General features: G+C 42.4%; 1 protein-coding gene across 1 annotated transcript in view; it reads left to right on the forward strand.

Moving 5' to 3' along the window:
* SEC14L5 (SEC14 like lipid binding 5) overlaps window positions 1-19,295 on the forward strand; it is a 40,403-nt gene that overhangs the window by 8,404 nt on the left and 12,704 nt on the right. The window contains exons 3-6 of the mRNA XM_081338629.1: window positions 11,708-11,857; window positions 12,371-12,502; window positions 14,003-14,131; window positions 15,747-15,963. Coding sequence (XP_081194755.1) covers window positions 11,708-11,857; window positions 12,371-12,502; window positions 14,003-14,131; window positions 15,747-15,963 — 628 coding nt within the window. The remainder of the gene's footprint in view (window positions 1-11,707; window positions 11,858-12,370; window positions 12,503-14,002; window positions 14,132-15,746; window positions 15,964-19,295) is intronic.

Here is a 19,295-nt window from a genome sequence, read left to right on the forward strand (position 1 = left end):
TAAATTTTTTTTAAAAAGTAAAAGTTTCCAGAAAGTCTAGCAGGGCCAGGATCAACCTGATCTCAGGTGGTATTGGTCTTTCAGGGTAGTCCAGCTCAGGAAATCAAAACCGAAAATGCTAGTGCTACTTTTATTCTAAGGTTACAGTAAGAGAATTTTGTATGTCTGAAAGTGCTTTCCCCCCTTCCCTGCCTTACGTTCCAGAGTTTGCATTTTTGAGGCTTTGTTCCCCTTCTGTGTTTTTTTAGCAGCTGGGATTCCTTTGTGGGTAATCAGAGAGCTGCAACTCATTTTTGAGGAGTTCTGAAACGAACGGCATCAGGCCGATGAGGCTCCGAGCAGCTGATGAAACTGTGCCCTTGGTCCCCACGCCCCTGGTCCTTGTCACATTCCTAAACAGTTTTGCAAACATCTGCAGTGAACACGACAGCTTCTGCTTTATGCATCTTCTGTTGCTTGGGGGAATCTTCCCCATCTGTATGTGAAACTATAATAAAGTCTAAGTTGGATTCTTAACTGGAATTCCTCTTTTATTTTTGCCACTGCGGTTCCATAGCAGAGGCCAGAAACAAATCAATAACTCCAGTAATTGCGTGTGTATAATTAAGTTGACCTTATCGATGCATTGTGCCTTGTTGTTTGTGATATCATTTCTTTCATTTTAGTGAATTTTTTTGGGGGGGAGGGGAAGGAATGAATTATCGTGTAGATGGACTCCCCTGGGTGTCAGCTGCCAGCTTATTCTGGCTTGTGTGCTTCGCTACCATGTGTTAACACTCTGCCCATGAACACTGAGGAGGGTGGATGGGAAGGTGGATGCTTAGGGGAAAGCAAAAGTAACAGTAATATCTCCCTGAGATGCTGCTTCAAGGTTACCCAGCCGGAAGAAGAAGGCAGCTGCATACCAACCTAGGCTTGAAGTGACTGTTCTGAAGACATCTTCCTTCAACCTGACTGGCCATAGGAAGGGAGGCAGTTAAGGGAGGGAAAAGTTGAATTTAGGGATTTTTGGCGCACAATTCTCACTTCTGGCTTTGCAATACTGCAATACCCTTGACTTCTAATAAAATTATACCTTTCTTAACAAATGAACCCAAGGCTCATTTCTAGCTAGACGTTCAAGTTGTGGCAGATCTGACCCGGGGAGGGGGAAATACCATCAGGGAGAATCCTAAAACTAACCAACGACAGAGAAAGAGAAAAAAAAGACTTTTTGCGTGAGTGTCTTCAGAAGATTACAGCGATCTTGCTGAATTTGGTATATCAGATGTCTTGCTCTTCTTTCCCTGGCTGTGATGGAAGACTGTGCTGCTTCTTTCAAGAATAGAGAACAGAGAATATTCGTAGCTCGGTTGAATTGTGGGGTCCTTGGTGAGCTCTGAGCTTGGTGGTTTTCTTGAAGACATTTTATTACCAAACTAGGTGACATCATCAGTGCTAGAAGGGAGTAGGATTTGTTCTTATTTTATATACTCATGGCTTACCCTGTCAGTGTTGGTGAGATGTTTTTTGGTGATTCCTTGATCAGGCTGTTATTTTTTGTTAGCTTGTTTCTCTGCTTTGGTAGTTTTTTGATTGGGGCATTGTTTACTCGATCGAATTTTTCCTTTGGTTTCTCTGTGTGATAAAATGAAACCCCACTTGCTTGCTTTTAGTACATCCCAGGTTCTGTTGTTAGGAAACTTTAATTTGACACCCAGGTCCTGGCTGTTTCCTAAGCAAACCAGGGGGCTGGCAGCCATTGTCCACCGACACAAACCACGGGAAGTCACCTCTGCTTAGTGTTGACCCGGCAAAATTCTTGTCGTTGCGTTTTATCTTCCTTTCCATACCCTTGAAAAATGTATGTCATTGCTGGAAGGAAGCCAAAGAAAGAATGAAAAAAAACAACCTAACCCCAAACCTCCCTCTCTGGGAAGCCGTTGCATTCTGTAACTGCAAATGTGCGGTCCCCTTCCTTCTTCGTTGAGTTGTTGTAGGAAAAAAGAAACAGCTGTTTAGCTGAAAAGCTGGATTAAACGCTTCTCTTGCAGCCTGGCCCAGTCCTCTTATTGGGAAACTTCCCACTTAACTTGTTCTGGGCGTAAAATACCCATATAGGCGACTTAGCAGAGCATCTGCCGACTGAGAGAGAGCAAGGACTTAAAAACAACAACAACAACAACCGAGGGCATTTTGTGCAAAGGGAGATTGCACTCGAGTTTCTCCTTGCCTGAAGCTTTGTCGTGAAGGAGGATGGTTCTGTTTATAGCTCAGCCTAGGAACGCCGTGGTTCTTCTGGAATGTGCCTTCAGCCGTAACCTTAGTGGGTTCAGCTGGGTCATATCTGCAGTGGTTCACGCCTGCTCCCCTCCGGCAAGTTCAGATGAGGTCACCGCTTGTCAAGCCAGCCAGTTGCAAGAATTCTGAGCACGCGTGCATGCTGCATTTCGCGGTGCATGCTGCGATGAGCTGGGTGTGCGGGACTCCTGCAATATTGCACAGGTAGTCCTCGACTTAATGACCGTCATTGAGCCCAAAATTTCCGTAGCTAAGCGAGACTCTTGTTAAGTGAGCTTGGCCTCCCTTGACAACCTTCCTTGCCACCGTTGTTAAGTGAATCACTGCCATTGTTAAGTTAGTAACCTGGTGGTTAAGTGAATCTGGCTTCCCCATTGACTTTGCTTGTCGGAAGGTCGCAAAAGGCGATCACGTGACCCCGGGAGCCTGCAACCGTCGTAAATATGAATCTGTTGGACACTGGCTGAATTTTGTTCATATGACCATGGGGATGCTGCAACAGTCGTAAGCGTGCAAACGCCCCTTCGTCATTTTTTTCCCCAGTGCCGTTATAACTTCTAATGGTCACTAAATAAACTGTTGTAAATCGAGGACTAGCTATTCAGGGAAATAAGAATGTCTGGTCTTCTTTCATATTCCTGCTTAGCTTTCAGGAGAGTTCCAAAATGGACGACATCCTTACATTGCTGGCTTCATTCTCAGTTCTGAGAGATATTCCGGTTAATTGAATTTTATTGCACTCTTTGGTGGGCACAAGCTTGTCAATCACAGACTGACACGTTGATTACTTTGCAAGCTTGGCAGCATCCATGAAGCTTTGCTTCTTCTATACCTTGGCTTCTGTGTGATTTTGTTCAAAAACAGATCGGGCGATATAAAGCAAAGCAACCGTGGCTTTTAAAGGTTCAGGAAAGAAATTAAAAAGGAAGGAATCTGGTATTGTGTTAGTGAGTGTGCCGATCTTTATCCAGATAGATTTTTCTTTCTTTTCTTTTCTTTTTTTTTGTCATCCGCTAAGAGTGAAGAGGATGAGTTGGATATATTTTATTTTATATATTTGCTATTTTTGTAATTGTTTGCTAGGAGTCAAGAGGATCAGTTGGATATTTTTATGTTGTTTAGGCCTCGGAGTTAAGATGAGTTTATAGAAAAGCAGCCATGATGTAGGAATACAGTATTTGTGGCCATGGGAAATTTTCTACTAATTTGTTTAACAAGAAGAAAACAGAGAAAGGGGCAATCTTGAACAGATAAGAGGGAGTGGGTTTTTTTTTCTGTTCCAAGGATTACATGATATAGAAAATTTTTACCCTTGTTTCTATATACTAAATTTTGTTAAAGAGATGTAACAATGTACACATAAAACATATATGGGCTGACATTTTGTTATCTATTCAGAATAACAGAACAAAAGAATGACAGAGTTGGAAGGGACCTTGGAGGTCCTCTAGTCCAGCCCCCTGCTCAAGCAGAAAACCCTATACCATTCCAGACAAATGACTGTCCAGACTTTTCTTAAAAGCCTCCAGTGATGGAGCACCCACAACTTCTGAAGCTGAGCCGTTCCATTAGTTAATTGTTTTCCCTATTAGGAAATTTCTCCTTACAAGTGAGAACAATTAACCAGTGGAACTCCCGGAGGTGTTTTTTTCAGGAGGCAACTGGACTTTCTTGTTCTTCTTTGAAGGTGTTTCGCTTCTCATCCAAGAAGCTACTTCAGCTCTAACTGGATGGTGGGGAATGGAAGGATTTATACTCCTTGCAGACAGCTGGTCTTTAAGAGAGCTGTTGAGGCCATTTGGAGGTTTGTCTGTCTCCACAGGGTCATCTGAGTACTGCAAATGGGTGTGGAGCCTTCTTGGAACTGTTGAAAGGGCTACGTTGTGGAGCTGTGCTTTCTGTAGGATGTTTTCTGCCCTGTGTCCCTTCCCCGCTGAGCACAGGCACAAGCTGTGGGGGATGAGTTTGTGTTGCCTGCATCTCAAACTGAAGCGCAAATGGTTCCTGTAGTCTTCAATTTTTGGAAATCTGTTCAAACCTCCTGCAGAAACCACAACTCCACAACAAGGCACTTTCTTCAGTTCCAAGAAAGCTCCAAACCCATTTGCACTACTCAGGCTACCTTCAGGACTAAGACAGACCTCCAAGTGGGCTCAACGACTCTCTAAAACAATGCAAATGACCAGCTGTCTGCAAGGAGCATAAATCCTTCCATTCCCCAGCATCCAATCAGAACTGGAGAAGCTTCTCGGATGAGAAGCGAAACGTCTTCAAAAAAAACCAAGAAAGTCCAGTTGCCTCTTGAAAAAAGCACCATTGGGACAACCATGGCCTGGATGACTGAGAATCTCCATAGACAAGCAGTGGAACAGCTGTTTGTCAGTTGACAGTATAGAGGCCATCTTAGGCTTGCAACAGTTTGCTTAGTATCATTCGAAGTTACAACACCACTGGAAAAAAGTGACACGACCAGTTTTCACACCTACGACCGCTGAGCATTGCTGGGGTCATGTGGTTCAAAATTTGGGGGCTTGTTATGTATTTATGACGTTTGAACTGCCCCAGAGTCAGATGATCACCATTTGCAACCTTCTCATCCAGCTTCCTATAAGCAAAGTCAATTCACTTAACAACTGCAGCGATTCACTGAACGACCATGGCAAACAAGGTCGTGAAATTGGGCACAACATGCTTCGTTTCCAAGAAAAAATATATACTGCTCAAAAAAATAAAGGGAACACAACATAAGACATCCTACTATTAAATACAGTACATTGTGTTGTTTAAGTGTCCTAACCCACTGAGCGGTGGCTCAGTGGGTTAGGACGCTGAGCTTGTCGATCGGAAGGTCGGCAGTTTGGCGGGTCGAATCCCGAGTGCCGCGTAGCAGAGTGAGCGCCTGTTACTCGTCCCAGTTTCTGCCAACCTAGCAGTTCGAAAGCACGTAAAAAACGCAAGTAGAAAAATAGGGACCACTACGGTGGGAAGGTAACAGCGCTCCGTGCGCCTTTGGTGTCTAGTCATGCCGGCCACATGACCACGGAGACGTCCTCGGACAAACGCTGGCTCTTCGGCTTTGAAACGGAGATGAGCACCGGCCCCTAGAGTTGGAAATGACTAGCACGCATGTGCGGGGGAACCTTTACCTTTACCTTTATTTTTTTGAGCAGTATATATGTATAGTATTCTGTTCCCTTTCTAAGGGCCTTCATTTTTGTGTATCTTAATTCGGCTTAATGTATTTCTGTATAAATGACATCTGTAATTTTTTGTTGTTTTTTGTAATTCTGTGTAGACACGAAAGCTCATGCATCATTAAATGTCATTTAATCCTTAGCAGAGATGCTGTGTTACAAACCAGCCGTGTTAAATGTCAAGTCAGCTGTTCACTGTTTGGTTTGTCATCAGTTGCGGTGCTGTGAAGCACAAGAACCCGACGGTCTAATGTGGTAGTCATAAAAAAAGCAACCCTTTGCAGAAAAAATTAGGAACGTGTGACCAAAGCATTGTGTGCTTTTTAAATGTTAAGCGACACTTAGATGAGATGCGCGGTAGAGAAGTGTGATGATGTTGAATGAATAAATGTTTAAATAAATGTATGTGTGTGTGTATGTGTCTTTCTGTGTGTATGTCTCTCCCTCCCTTTTTCCCTCTCTCTCCCTCTCCCTCTCCCTCCCTTTATCCCCCTCCCTCCCTCTCCCTCTTCCTTTTCTCCCTCTCTCTGTCTCCCTCCCTCCCTCTCCCTCCCTTTATCCACCTCCCTCCCTCTCCCTCTTCCTTTTCTCCCTCTCTCTGTCTCCCTCCCTCCCTCTCCCTCCCTTTATCCACCTCCCTCCCTCTCTCTCTCTCTCTCTCTCCATCTCCCTTCCCCTCTCTCTCCCTCTCTCCCTCTTTCTCTTCTTCTCCCTCTCTCTCTGTCTCCCTCCCTCCCTCTCCCTCCCTTTATCCCCCTCCCTCCCTCCCTCTCTCTCTCTCCATCTCCCTCCCTCTCTCTCCCTCTCTCTCTCCTTCCTCTTCTTCTCCCTCTCTCTCTGTCTCCCTCCCTCCCTCTCCCTCCCTTTATCCCCCTCCTTCCCTCTCTCTCTCTCTCTCTCCATCTCCCTTCCCCTCTCTCTCCCTCTCTCTCTCCCCCTTTCTCTTCTTCTCCCTCTCTCTCTGTCTCCCTCCCTCCCTCTCCCTCTCTTTATCCCCCTCCCTCTCTCTCTCTCTCCATCGCCCTCCCTCTCTCTCTCCCTCTTCTTCTCCCTCTTTCTCTGTCTCCCTCTCTCCCTCTCCCTCCCTTTATCCCCCCCTCTCTCTGTAGTGATTTTGGCATTCTGCCCAAAGCAGCAACTTTTCATAATTTCATCTTAGGAACTCTTTGTTACTGCATTAATTCCTGCCAGAGTGTGCTACAGCAACCTGCTTTCTGGATCAGCTGATCTACTAAACATTCTGCAAACATTAAGAAAGGTGGTTACAAGCTTCCCGTAGGATGTATTGGTTTTAAGAACCATTCTGAATCAGAATAACACTTTTTTCCTCTAGGAAAGTCTATGGAGATTCTCGGTCATCCAAGTCATGATTGTCCGTAAGGTGCTTTTTCCCAAAGGTCAACTGGCTTTCTTTGTTTTTCCTTGAAGACGTTTCACTTCTCATCCAAGAAGCTTCTTCAGTTGTGAAGTCAGAACTGAAGAAGCTTCTTGGATGAGAGGTGAAACATCCTCAAGGAAAAACAAAGACCAGCTGCCTTTGGAAAAAGCACTTTTGGGATTTCCTTTATGAAAGCTTGCTATTAATGAGCACGCTTACTCACTTACTGCTGCCTGCCAATAAGAGCCCCTCCTTTAAAAAACAGCAACAAATTCTTGGACAATTTTATACCTCTCTGCTGCTTGCAGACACTAATCTCACAACACACAATGTTGCCGGGTTTTACACACCAGCGATTAAAATCCATCAGATCACGATCTGTCCCTCAAAGCAGACTTGAGGAGTATCTGACTTGTGGTTAGTTGAGACAGTTTCATAATATGATATTTTTAGTAAGCCATATATTTACTTGTTTTTTTTTCCTCATATTTACTTAATGCTTTTATCTCTTTTTATGGGCTTTAGAGTTTTCAAAAATGTTTTTGGACTTTGCCTAGTTTATATATGGGTGTCTACAAACAGATCTCGATTCACCACAGCATTGGGCTCAAAATTTCTGTTGCTAAGTGAAACATTGGTTAAGTGAGTTTTGCGCTATTTTACGACCTTTCTGGCCGCAGTGGTTAAGTGAATCACTAAGTTGTTAAAGTAGTAACACGGTTGTAAAGTGAATCGGGCTTCCCTCAGAAGGTTGCAAAAGGTGTGTATTACACTGCAACCATCATAAATATGAGTCAGTAGCCAAGTGTCTGAATTTTGATAACGTGAACACGAGGAGGCCACAACATAGGAAAGTGTCGTAGCTGATGAAGACAATGGCTTTAGAAGATATATCAGAATAGAATAGAATAGAATAGAATAGAATAGAATAGAATAGAATAGAATAGAATAGAATAGAATAGAATAGAATAGAATCTTTACATGGAATGGAATGGAATGGAATAGAATAGAATATATGGAATAGAAAATAGAATAGAATAGAATAGAATAGAATAGAATAGAATAGAATAGAATAGAATAGAATAGAATAGAATAGAATAGAATAGAATAGAATAGAATAGAATCTTTACATGGAATGGAATGGAATGGAATGGAATGGAATGGAATGGAATGGAATGGAATGGAATAGAATAGAATATATGGAATAGAAAATAGAATAGAATAGAATAGAATAGAATAGAATAGAATAGAATAGAATAGAATAGAATAGAATAGAATAGAATAGAATAGAATAGAATCTTTACATGGAATGGAATGGAATGGAATGGAATAGAATAGAATATATGGAATAGAAAATAGAATAGAATAGAATAGAATAGAATAGAATAGAATAGAATAGAATAGAATAGAATAGAATAGAATAGAATAGAATAGAATAGAATAGAATCTTTATATGGAATGGAATGGAATGGAATGGAATACAATAGAATAGAATAGAATATATGGAATAGAAAATAATAGAATAGAATAGAATAGAATAGAATAGAATAGAATAGAATAGAATAGAATAGAATAGAATAGAATAGAATAGAATATATAGAATAGAAAATAGAATAGAATAGAATAGAATAGAATATATAGAATAGAAAATAGAATAGGATAGGATAGGATAGAATAGGATAGGATAGGATAATAGAAAGAATAGAAAAAATAGAAGAGAAGAGAAGAAAATAGAGAATAGAATAGAATAGAACAGAGAAGAAAAGAGAATAATAACTTTATTGTCATTTTAAATGTACATTAATCGATATACATTAAAATGACATTTCATTGCATAAAGCTCTCAGAGGGTTACCACCTCCAATATATACTGCATAAAGATGACCAAAAAAAATATGCGTATACCCACATACACATGACCCAGAGAAACAACACAGTCTAATTTGAAGTTGACCTGGAGCGGGGTTGAACTGCCATGACCTCTGGGGGTGGGAAGCGGTGTGTGTGTGTGTGTGTAATTGCTTCTGGCTTAACACTTGGATATTCTTGGGCCTTGGAAGGCTGGCTGCTATTTATGGCCTTCAGCATACAGGATGCATTGCATAATCTTTTTTGTCAAGGTCATTGGTTGATGTGAGCCGTGCTCAAAGGGGGAAAAACATCCATGAAGAAGCGCTTTCTGGTTTCCCCCCCCCCTTTCTCTTTCTCCCCTGGGTGGTCAAAATTAGTGTTTAGCTTATTGTGCTCCCTTGACACTCACACCTGTAAGGTAATAATAACCCAGCTGGTCGAGGCTGTGACGCTTCCCCCTTTAAATGAAACCTAAGCATCTTTAATTGTATGCTAAAAAGCCAGGCAACCTCTGTCAACAACCGAGAGGCAGTGGCTTATGTAATGGCGACGGTTCATGAGCTGAAGAATAAGTACAATGCAATAAGCTCTGTTGCATTTGCTTGTGCTGAAATCCTGACTAGAACGGTGGTTTACTTGAGTCTTTTTGTGGCGTTTGTTGACTCGTTGTCTTTAAGTAACCCCTAAGAGAAGAAGGAAGTGTGAGAGCACCTTAGTTGTGACACTACAGATAGTCCCCAAATTACCACAGTTCATTTAAGGACCGTTTAAAGTTACAACGGCACTGGAAAATATGACTTATGACCATTTTTTACACTTACGGCCGTTGCGGCGTTCTCCATCATCCCATGATCAAAATTCAGACACTTGGCGACTGGTTCATATTTATGACGGTTGCAGTGTCCCAGGGTCACATGATCCCCTTCTGCGATCTTCTGGTGAGCCAGATTCGCTTAACAACCATGTTACTAAATTAACAACAGCAGTGATGTCTGGGGGTCACGTGACCACTTTTTGCGACCTTCTGACAAGCAGAGTCAATTGGGGAAGCCAAGTTCACTTAACAATCGTGTTACTAACTTAACTGCAGGGATTCACTTGCCAACTCTGGCAAGAAAGGTCGTAAAATGGGGCAAAACTCACTTAACAAATGTCTCACATAACAGCAGAAAGGCTGGGCTCAGTTATAGAGATACATTGAGGACCACCTGAATTGTGTCAGTGGTGAAATCTTGACTATAATTGAAGTTTACTCAAGGGTTTTCCTGCTTATTTGTTGATTCGTTGTCTTAAGTAACCCCTTTCCGTTTGGAGGTTTATTTATTTATTTTATTTATTTAGCCTGTGGTATCTCACACGTGGACTAGCAATATATCTATTAACATTTAATCTAGATTAGTAGAACCCAATAAAAGTTAAAAAGATCTATGTTCAAATGCCAGAGTCTTTAGGCCATCTAATTGTTGAAGCGCAGCATCGTTTATATGAAAAAAAATCGGATACTGGACCAGTATATGTCCTCAGCTTACGATGTGATCTATAGTTTGACAGGGGATCACGCAGTCCCACCTAGGGGAGGATATTATGCCTGATTTAGGAGATCTAAGATCTACATTCCCCCGTTAGGACTTCTAAGAGAACAAGAAGCGTGAGAGCACTTTAGTAATTAGCACTGTTTTAGAAATAACTCTAATGGCAGAAAGTGAAGAAGAACTAAAGAGCCTCTTGTTGCGGGTGAAGAAGGAGAGTGCAAAAGTTGGGTTGAAACTTAACATTAAGAAAACCAAGATCATGGCATCCGGCCCTCTCAATTCCTGGCAAATAGATGGGGAAGAAATGGAGGTAGTGACAGATTTTATTTTCCTGGGCTCCAAGATCACCGCAGATGGGGACCGTAGCCAAGAAATTAAAAGATGCTTGCTCCTCGGGAGGAAAGCCATGGCAAATCTAGACAGCACACTAAAAAGCAGAGACATCACCCTGTCAACAAAAGTGTGTATAGTCAAGGCTATGGTCTTCCCAGTTGCAATGTATGGCTGTGAAAGTTGGACCATAAGAAAGGCTGAGCGCCAAAGAATGGAGGCCTTTGAACTATGGTGCTGGAGAAGACTCCTGCGAGTCCCTTGGACTGCAAGGCAATCAAACCGGTCAGTCCTAGAGGAGATCAACCCTGACTGCTCTTTAGAAGGCCAGATCCTGAAGCTAAAACTCAAATCCTTTGGCCACCTAATGAGAAGGAAGGACTCACTGGAGAAGAGCCTAATGCTGGGAAAGGTTGAGGGCAAGAGAAGAAGGGGACGACAGAGAATGAGGTGGCTGGATGGAGTCACTGAAGCAGTAGGTGTGAGAGGACAGGAAGGCCTGGAGGAATGTTGTCCATGGGGTCGCCATGGGTCGGACACGACTTTGCAACTAACAACAAGAAATAACGTTACTACATCCCGGTCATGTTGTTCGGCATGGATACTAGAACGTCCATCTTTCAGGTGCTGAAAAGTGGTCTTGAAATGGGATTTATTACAGATATGCAGACCGTTTTCTGGGATTCAGGAGTATCTTTTTGGTTCTTCTCTGCTGATAAATTAAACCCCCCTCTCTTTTTTTTTTTTTTGGCTCCGCAGCGCTAATGTCTGTCTAGCATGCAAGGTTTTAGTTTGCTGCTCCAGGGATTGGATAATTGACCTTTATTCAGCAAAGCTGTATTTTGCAATCTTGTTACCTGATTTTTTTTTAAAAAAATTTTTTTTTACTGAACTGTTGACATTTCCAAGCTTTGGAAGCTGGTTTATGTCTTGCAGATTTTGGGGTCTGACCTGAAGTGTATTCATGAAAATAGGACCTCCCAGAATTTATTACAATTTCTTCTGAAATGGATTTGAAATGACAGATAGTTTGCATTCTAATTATGCAATATTTTAGAGGCACAGAAATAAATGTTTAAGCAACTGCAGCCTAAAACAATGGTCCCCTTCTTCCCTCCCTCCCTTCCTTCCTTCCTTCCCAGGCTTATGAAAAACGTTTTCCAACTTGCCCGGAGATCCCAGTTTTTCTGGGTAGTGAGATCCTTCGCGAATCCAAGAGTGAAGATGGAGCCGTTCATATCATTGAAAGGAGTTGCAAATTGAATGTGGATGCACCTCGTTTACTGAAGAAAGTAAGAACTACAGTACATTCCCGTGGTGGTGAACCTATGGCACGCATGCCACAGGTGGCACACAGAGCCTTCTCTATGGGCATGCGTGCCATCACTGCAGTTCTAGGCCTTCAGCTGGGTTTTCCAAAACCTTTTCGCTTTAGATCTCTGCCGCCGTATGCAAAACAAAAAAAAAGGTTCAATCAATCAATCAATTTCAACTTCTTGCGGGGGAAAAAAAAATCTCGCAAAGTTGGAATTGATTGATTTTTTTTGTCCCACCCACTCTGCCATTACCACCACACCCATGCTCACCCAATTGGCCACACCCACCCAATGGGCCACACCCACCCAGTACCCGATGATACATACATGAGTGGGTTTTGGGTTGCAGTTTGGGCACTCGGTCTCTAAAAGGTTTGCCATCACTGGTACATCCTTCTAACAGTCCTTATCCTTAAGCTATCCCCAAACACCCCATACCCTTAGCTCTTTATTTGCCTTTTGTTCTTACTTTTCTCCTGTTTCTTCCAGATTGCTGGGGTGGAATATGTCTTTTTCATACAGAAAAATACACTGAACTGGAGAGAGAGAACCCTTCTTATTGAAGCCCACAATGAGACCTTTGCCAACCGGGTTATTGTCCTGGAGACATGCAACTACTCGGTCAGTAATCTAACAATGAGATTTCTCTGATCCTGTGCAAAGGGCAAGGGGTTGGTTGGTATTTTGTCAGTTTTTTATAACGGGTGTCATTACAACCCTCCATCTTCTTCATCATCATCATCATCACCAGCACCATCATCATCAACAAGAACACCACCATTATGTGAAGGACACTAGCCAAACTTGAAATAGCAACCTTGAAAGGTCTTAAAGATGCTGTTTTTCAGAAGGCAACTGTACTGCTTTTGTCTTGAGGAAGAAGATGGTGTTTTGTTCTTCACCAACTGATAGGTTTCTTGGATAAGAAGTGAAACCCTCCTCCTCCTCCTCCTCCTTCCCTTTTAGCAATTATGATTTTACTTAGATTGGTAATGAAATGCCTGCAAGAAAACAACCAAGCTCAGACAGCACCAAGGATCCTACAGTCTTCCTCCTCCTCCTCCTCTTCTTCACAATCCAGTTGCCTTTTGAAAAAAAAGCACTTTTGGGACAACTATGACCTAGATGACTGAGAATCTCCATAGACAATCTTCAAAGGAAAACAGGTTTTGCTGATTATATGTTTGGGTCGGTTGTTAGATCTACCAGTACGGAGAGGGTCACCTTGTACCATCTATTACTCTTATAGTTGAGTCCTACAAACTCTTTTTCTTTGTAGAAACCAAAAACAAGACTTCATATTTGGTTTTATTTTATCTTTTCTTATTTTCTCCAACCCCACCGCAGTTTAGCTGGGAATTGCAGGAGGCTTGTAAGTTTGTCTTTGGGTTAGCAGGTGACGGCCTTTGTCTGCCCCTGACATTTAAGAAGCGATCAGGGCAATAAAATACCTTTTTATGCTGGGTGGACAAGAGTCCAGATTGAGTTACTGACATGCTTTATTGGTCCCTACTGGAAAACACAGCTTCATGAAAGCTAAGACGCTTGGAAATAAGTGCTGTTTCAGATGACCTCCACTATTGAAGCCACAAAATGCCAGTTCTTGAAACCAGGAACCGTATGTTTGCGTGTGGCTGTTTTAGAATACGGTTGACATTTTTATCCTACCGTCACTTTGGTTTTCGCTCCGGTCTGTCGAAAGACGACAAGGCAAATGTAGGTCAGGAAAAGAAGTTACAAAAAGGGAAGGTGGTTTCCTGTGGAAAGGGCCAGGTCAGAGATGGGGTGGCCAGCTCTAAAGGAGCCAATTTTACAACCCTTTTTTGCGTGGTGATCATTAAGCAAATCGTCACGGTCATTAAGCAAATCTGGGGCTTTTTAAGCCAATGCTGTGATCGTTTTTTAACCGAATCCGTTGATCACTGTAGGTTTTGCTAGAAAAGAGGAATAAAGAACCAACTTCACAGAGATTTCTCCCTGAAAGGAAGGGAAATGGGAAAAAAGAAAAGAGGTGGAAATTATCTTTGAGAACTAGTTTCCTAGTTCCTTTTTTAAAAAGCTCCTTTCTAGGCATTGCTGGCTGGGTTAATTTTTAACTATGCCATTTCTTCTGTGAGGCAGGTTCATCCAGAGAATGAAGATTGGACGTGTTTTGAACAGTCTGCATCCCTCGACATCAAGTCGTTCTTTGGTTTTGAGAGCACGGTGGAGAAAATGGCAATGAAGCAGTACACAGCCAACATCAAGCGGGTGAATATGGATCTTCTAGGCCAGGGGTAGGCAACCTTGGCTTTTTTATGACTTGTGGACTTCAACTCCCAGAATTCCTGAGCCAGCATGGCTCAGCTTGGAAACCTCTCCCTTTCCCCTCAGCGTGGCTGGCTGAGGAATTCTGGGAGTTGAAGTCCACGAGTCATAAAGCGGCCTAGGCCTAGGTCAGGGGCAGGCAACCTTGGCTTTTTTATGACTCGTGGACTTCAACTCCCAGAATTCCTGAGCCAGCATGGCTCAGCTTGGAAACCTCTCCTTTTCCCCTCAGCATGGCTGGCTGAGGAATTCTGGGAGTTGAAGTCCACGAATCATAAAAGAGCCAAGGTGGCCTGCCGCTGTTCTAGGCACTGCAGTGTGGGCAGTGCGACGGTTCAGGGGTGAAGAGGCTGGGCTTGTCTGCTGGAAAGCCAGCAGCCCAGGTTCAAGACCGGCGCCACACGTCGGGGTGAGCTATGTCCTGACTCCAGCTCCTGCCCTAGCAGCTTGAAAGCATGCAAATGCGAGTAGATAAATAGGTACCACTTTGGTGGGAAGGTAACAGTGTTCTGTGACCCCATGCTGGCCACCTGACCACGGAAATGTCTTTGGACAGCGCTGGCTCACTGGCCTTGAAATGGCCACATTTGTTAAGTGAATCACTGCAGTTGTTAAGTCAATAACGCAAGGACTTCTTTACCTTTATTAGATGCTTACTGGAGACTGCAGTGTCTCCACATATATATATATATATATATATATATATATATATATATATATATATATATATATATATATATATATATATATATATATATATATATATATATATATATATATATATATATATATATATATATATATATATTTGCAGGGTACCATTGTGGAAATATTCTAATAACTCTATGGAAAAACAGGGCAGGATGAAATGAGAACTGCAGTTTGTGGGGCTGGTTAAAGGGAATAAACATCTAATAAACAAGATAAAGCAGCAATAGCAATAGCACTTAGACTTATAGACTGCTCCACAGTGCTTTACAGCCCTCTCTGAGCAGTTTACAGAGTCAGCATATTTGCCCCCAACAGTCTGGGTCCTCATTTTACCCACCTCGGAAGGATGGAAGGATGAGTCAACCCTGAGCCAGTCAGGATCAAACTCCTGACAGTGGACAGAGTCAGCCTGCAATACTTCCTTCTAACCACTCTGTCACCATGGCAATTAGAATAGAATAGAGTAGCAATAGCAATAGCAATAGTAATAGCAAGTGTATATACCACTTCGCAGTGCTTTACAGCCCTCTCTAAGCGGTTTACAAAGTCAGCCTGTTGCCCCCAACAATCTGGATCCTCATTTTACCGACCTCGGAAAGATGGAAGGTTGAGTCAACCTTGAGCTGGTCAGGATTGAACTCCTGGCAGTGTGAGCAGAGTTAGCCTGCAATACTGCATTTTAACTACTGCGCCTCCACATCTCATAAATAAATAAATCTGGATTGAAGCTAGACTCTACTGCTGGATCAAACAAGATCCAATTAGAGCCTTTTGCACAAAATCTCTTTGTACCATTGAAACAGATTGCACAAGCTGATTCTAACTGTAATAAATCAATTCCTTTCAGGGCAAAGAAGTAATTGAGCATTATCTAAAGGAGCTGATATCCCAAGGGATCACTTTTATCCCTCGTTGGACTCCTCTGGAGGCCAAAGGGAATCTCAGGAAGAAGAGTCATTCTGGAAGCAATAACGGTACAATATCGCAGGAATCCCACCAGCACGGAAGCGAGAAAGAACAACGAGGCAACGCCTGCCCTTCGGGGGAGGCCTCAACTCCTGAAGGTAATGGCTTATAACAGCTGGATCCGTGGCAGCTGGTTCCATTAGCATCACCATTCCATATCTTGACCACTTTGGATTTTGACCCCGTTACTGCTACTAATCTTCTCTCCATTTGTTTTCTAATGCACTACTTGTTAAATTTGCAAGACTTATGCTCAAGATAACTTGGAGAACTTAATTTTGATTCTTGGACTTTTCCTGCTCTGGGGCCATCTCATTCTTGATTTAAGTTGCAGTAAACGTGCACTGGGAACGGTGACCAATCCTATTGTCCTCTCCTATGGACCCAGCCTAGAAAATCTCTTTCTTTCATTCTCGTCTCTGCCGTGTGTGTGTGTCGTCTTTGTTTCAAGAGGCTTCTGGCACCACTACAGCCTCCGGATCCTTCCCCTCCTGGCATAGCGTCTGATGAGCTGGTTGGATACTGATGCCCATACAAAGGCTGGCTGCTTTGGGGTGTCTCCCTGGCCTGGTGGGGTTACACTTGTCTACTCACCTTGTAAAAACGTTGCATTCTTTCCAGCCAGTTTTTTTTTCCCTCCATCAGCCTCGATGACATTGCATTTCTCTTCCCAGCAATCTTGGAAAGACCTGAGCAGAAAAAGGGAGAAATTGATTTGAAATCCGGCTTGTCTCTCCCAGTTGATTTACGAGAATTTAGAATTCTGTTAAAAAATGCCTAGGATCTCTTACACGGTTCCTGCCATTGGCGTTGTGCAGATCAAACTCTTCAGCAGCTCACACAATGAATGTCCTTGTGATTTCTGATATGTTGACTCCAACCATGGGGCTTCAGCAACATTGCCGTGTCAAATGCCTACCAGACTGCCCCCCCCCACTCCCAAATCATGTCATTATAGTTACCATTCCATCTCCACTGCAGGATTGCCCAAAGAAAAGGGGGAAAGGAAAGGGAATCGAGGTAAGAAGAACCGGGAGGATAATAAAACGTGCATGTTGAGTCCAATTGAAATTTCAATTTTTCCCTATTATTATTATTATTATTATTATTATTATTATTATTATTATTATTATTGAAATACAGGTAGCCTGTGACATATTTCTGCTGCTAAGCAGGGTCATTGTTAAGTGACTTGTGCCCCACTTTTGTGACCTTTCTTGCCACAGTTGCTAAGTGAGTCACGGCTGTTAAGTGAATACGGCTTCGCCATTGACTTTGCTTGTCGAAAGGTCGCTAAAGGGGAATCGTGTGATTTTGGAAGATGCTGCAACCGTCATAAATACATGCCAGTTGCTAGCAGCCAAATTTTAATCATATGACCATGGGGATGCTGCAAAGGTCATAAGGGTAAAAAACAGTTATATCACGTTTCCCCCAAAATAAGACCCAACCGGAAAATAAACCCTAGCATGATTCTTCAGGATGCTCATAATATAAGCCCTACCCCAAAAATAAGCCCCAGTTAAGATTGTCAGTCAGATGGATGCATTCAGTACCGTATTTCCCTGAATATAAGATCTAACTGGAAAATAAGCCCTAATGCGTCTTTTGGAGCAAAAATTAATATAAAACCCGGTCTTATTTTGGGGGAAACACAGCAAGTCATTTTTTTCAGTGCCGTTGTTACTTTGAATGGCCGCTAAAAGAATGATTGCAAGTCAAGGATTACCTGTACAAGTAGTTGTCGACTTACGGCTATTTGTTTACAACTAGCCAACACTCTTCTGACTATTGCAGCATTCCTACAAACACACGAGCAGAATTTGGGTGCTTGGCAGCCTGCATATATTTATAATAGTTGCAACATCCATCTATGATTGCCATTTGCAACCTTCCTGGATGACTTCCAAGAAGCAATGTTTATGGGGGGAAGCCAGACCTAATAATAATAAAGTTGGAAGGGACCTTGGAGGTCATCTAGTCCAACTCCCTGCTCAGGCAGGAAACCCTATACCTATACCTACTTGATGACTGTAGCAAAAGTTATAAAATTGTGACTCCCTTAATAACCATCTTGCTTAGCAACAGAAACCCTTGTCCTCATTGTGGATGTAATTCAAGGATTACCTGCATGGTAAACAAAGAAAAATAATATATCAGTGATTGTATAAGGAAAAAAATGCACTACAATGCTTAAAATGAACTTACTCTCAGAGTAAGGGGGGGGGGGGGAAACAAGGGGAAAAATAAGCTGTGTATGTCAAAATAAAATTAATTTAGTCTTTAATATAGGCCATGTAGAAATGTATTGCTGCCTCTTCTCATTTTTTTGTAATATAAAGACCTTTCCAAAATTGATAATGAGCACATATCCTGCATCCATTTCTCATCATCAGGAGGACCCATTTATTTCCATCTATGTAAAATCATTCTGTGCTAAGCCCCAGACTCGATAAGACCAAGGTTATTTATAAAATGTCAAATTCTGTATTTTGGGAAGATGAGTCAACATCACAATGACATTTTTAACTGCTGTTTTCCCCAGAACTGTATTAACTTCTGCTCTAACTGGAAATCATGAGCAAACGTAGCTGGAAAAATCCGTGGAGCCCTCGATTGTCTTGCCCAGGGGTAGGCAACCTTGGCTCTTTTATGACTCATGGACTTCAACTCCCAGAATTCCTGAGTCAGCTAGGAATTCTGGGAGTTGAAGTCCATGAGTCATAAAAGAGCCAAGGTTGCCTACCCCTGGGCAAGACAATCGAGGGGTATGCTGACTCAGGAATTTTGGGAGTTGAAGTCCATGAGTCCTAAAAGAGCCAAGGTTGCCTACCCCTGGGCAAGACAATCGAGGGGTATGCTGACTCAGGAATTCTGGGAGTTGAAGTCCATGAGTCATAAAAGAGCCAAGGTTGCCTACCCCTGGTCTTGCCAGACCAACAGAAGAATTTGAAGGACCCATGTTTTTAAAACATTCTATGAAAGCCTCTTGGGTTGTGGAAGAACATTTTTGGAAATAACAAACTTCAAAGGCCATCCTTGTAGTTATTGAACAAGGTGACAGGTAGTCCTCGTTTAGTGACCACAGTTGGGATTGGCAGTTCTGTCACTAAACAAAGTGATGTCTAAGAAGGAAAACATGTGACTGCAGGTGACTTTTCCTTTTTCCCATATCCATACCCCCTTTGGATTGCTCACTCTAGCAGCACTGTAATAATTAACAAGAAGGGAATTAATGTTCATATTTACGTTCATTGGAGAGGAAGGGTAAACGAGAGTAAAGTAGGCACACAATAGGGAATGCATATCAAAAGCAATGCATTGGTGCCAGTAGCCTGAAAATCCTACACAAGCAGCCAGTGTTCTCCGCATTAGCTATTCCCCATCAGGAAACAAATTAGACACAAGAAAGATTGCCTACAGAAAATGT

Source organism: Vipera berus (assembly GCF_964194415.1).
Source record: "Vipera berus genome assembly, chromosome: 13".
Classification (NCBI taxonomy): Eukaryota; Metazoa; Chordata; class Lepidosauria; order Squamata; family Viperidae; genus Vipera; species Vipera berus.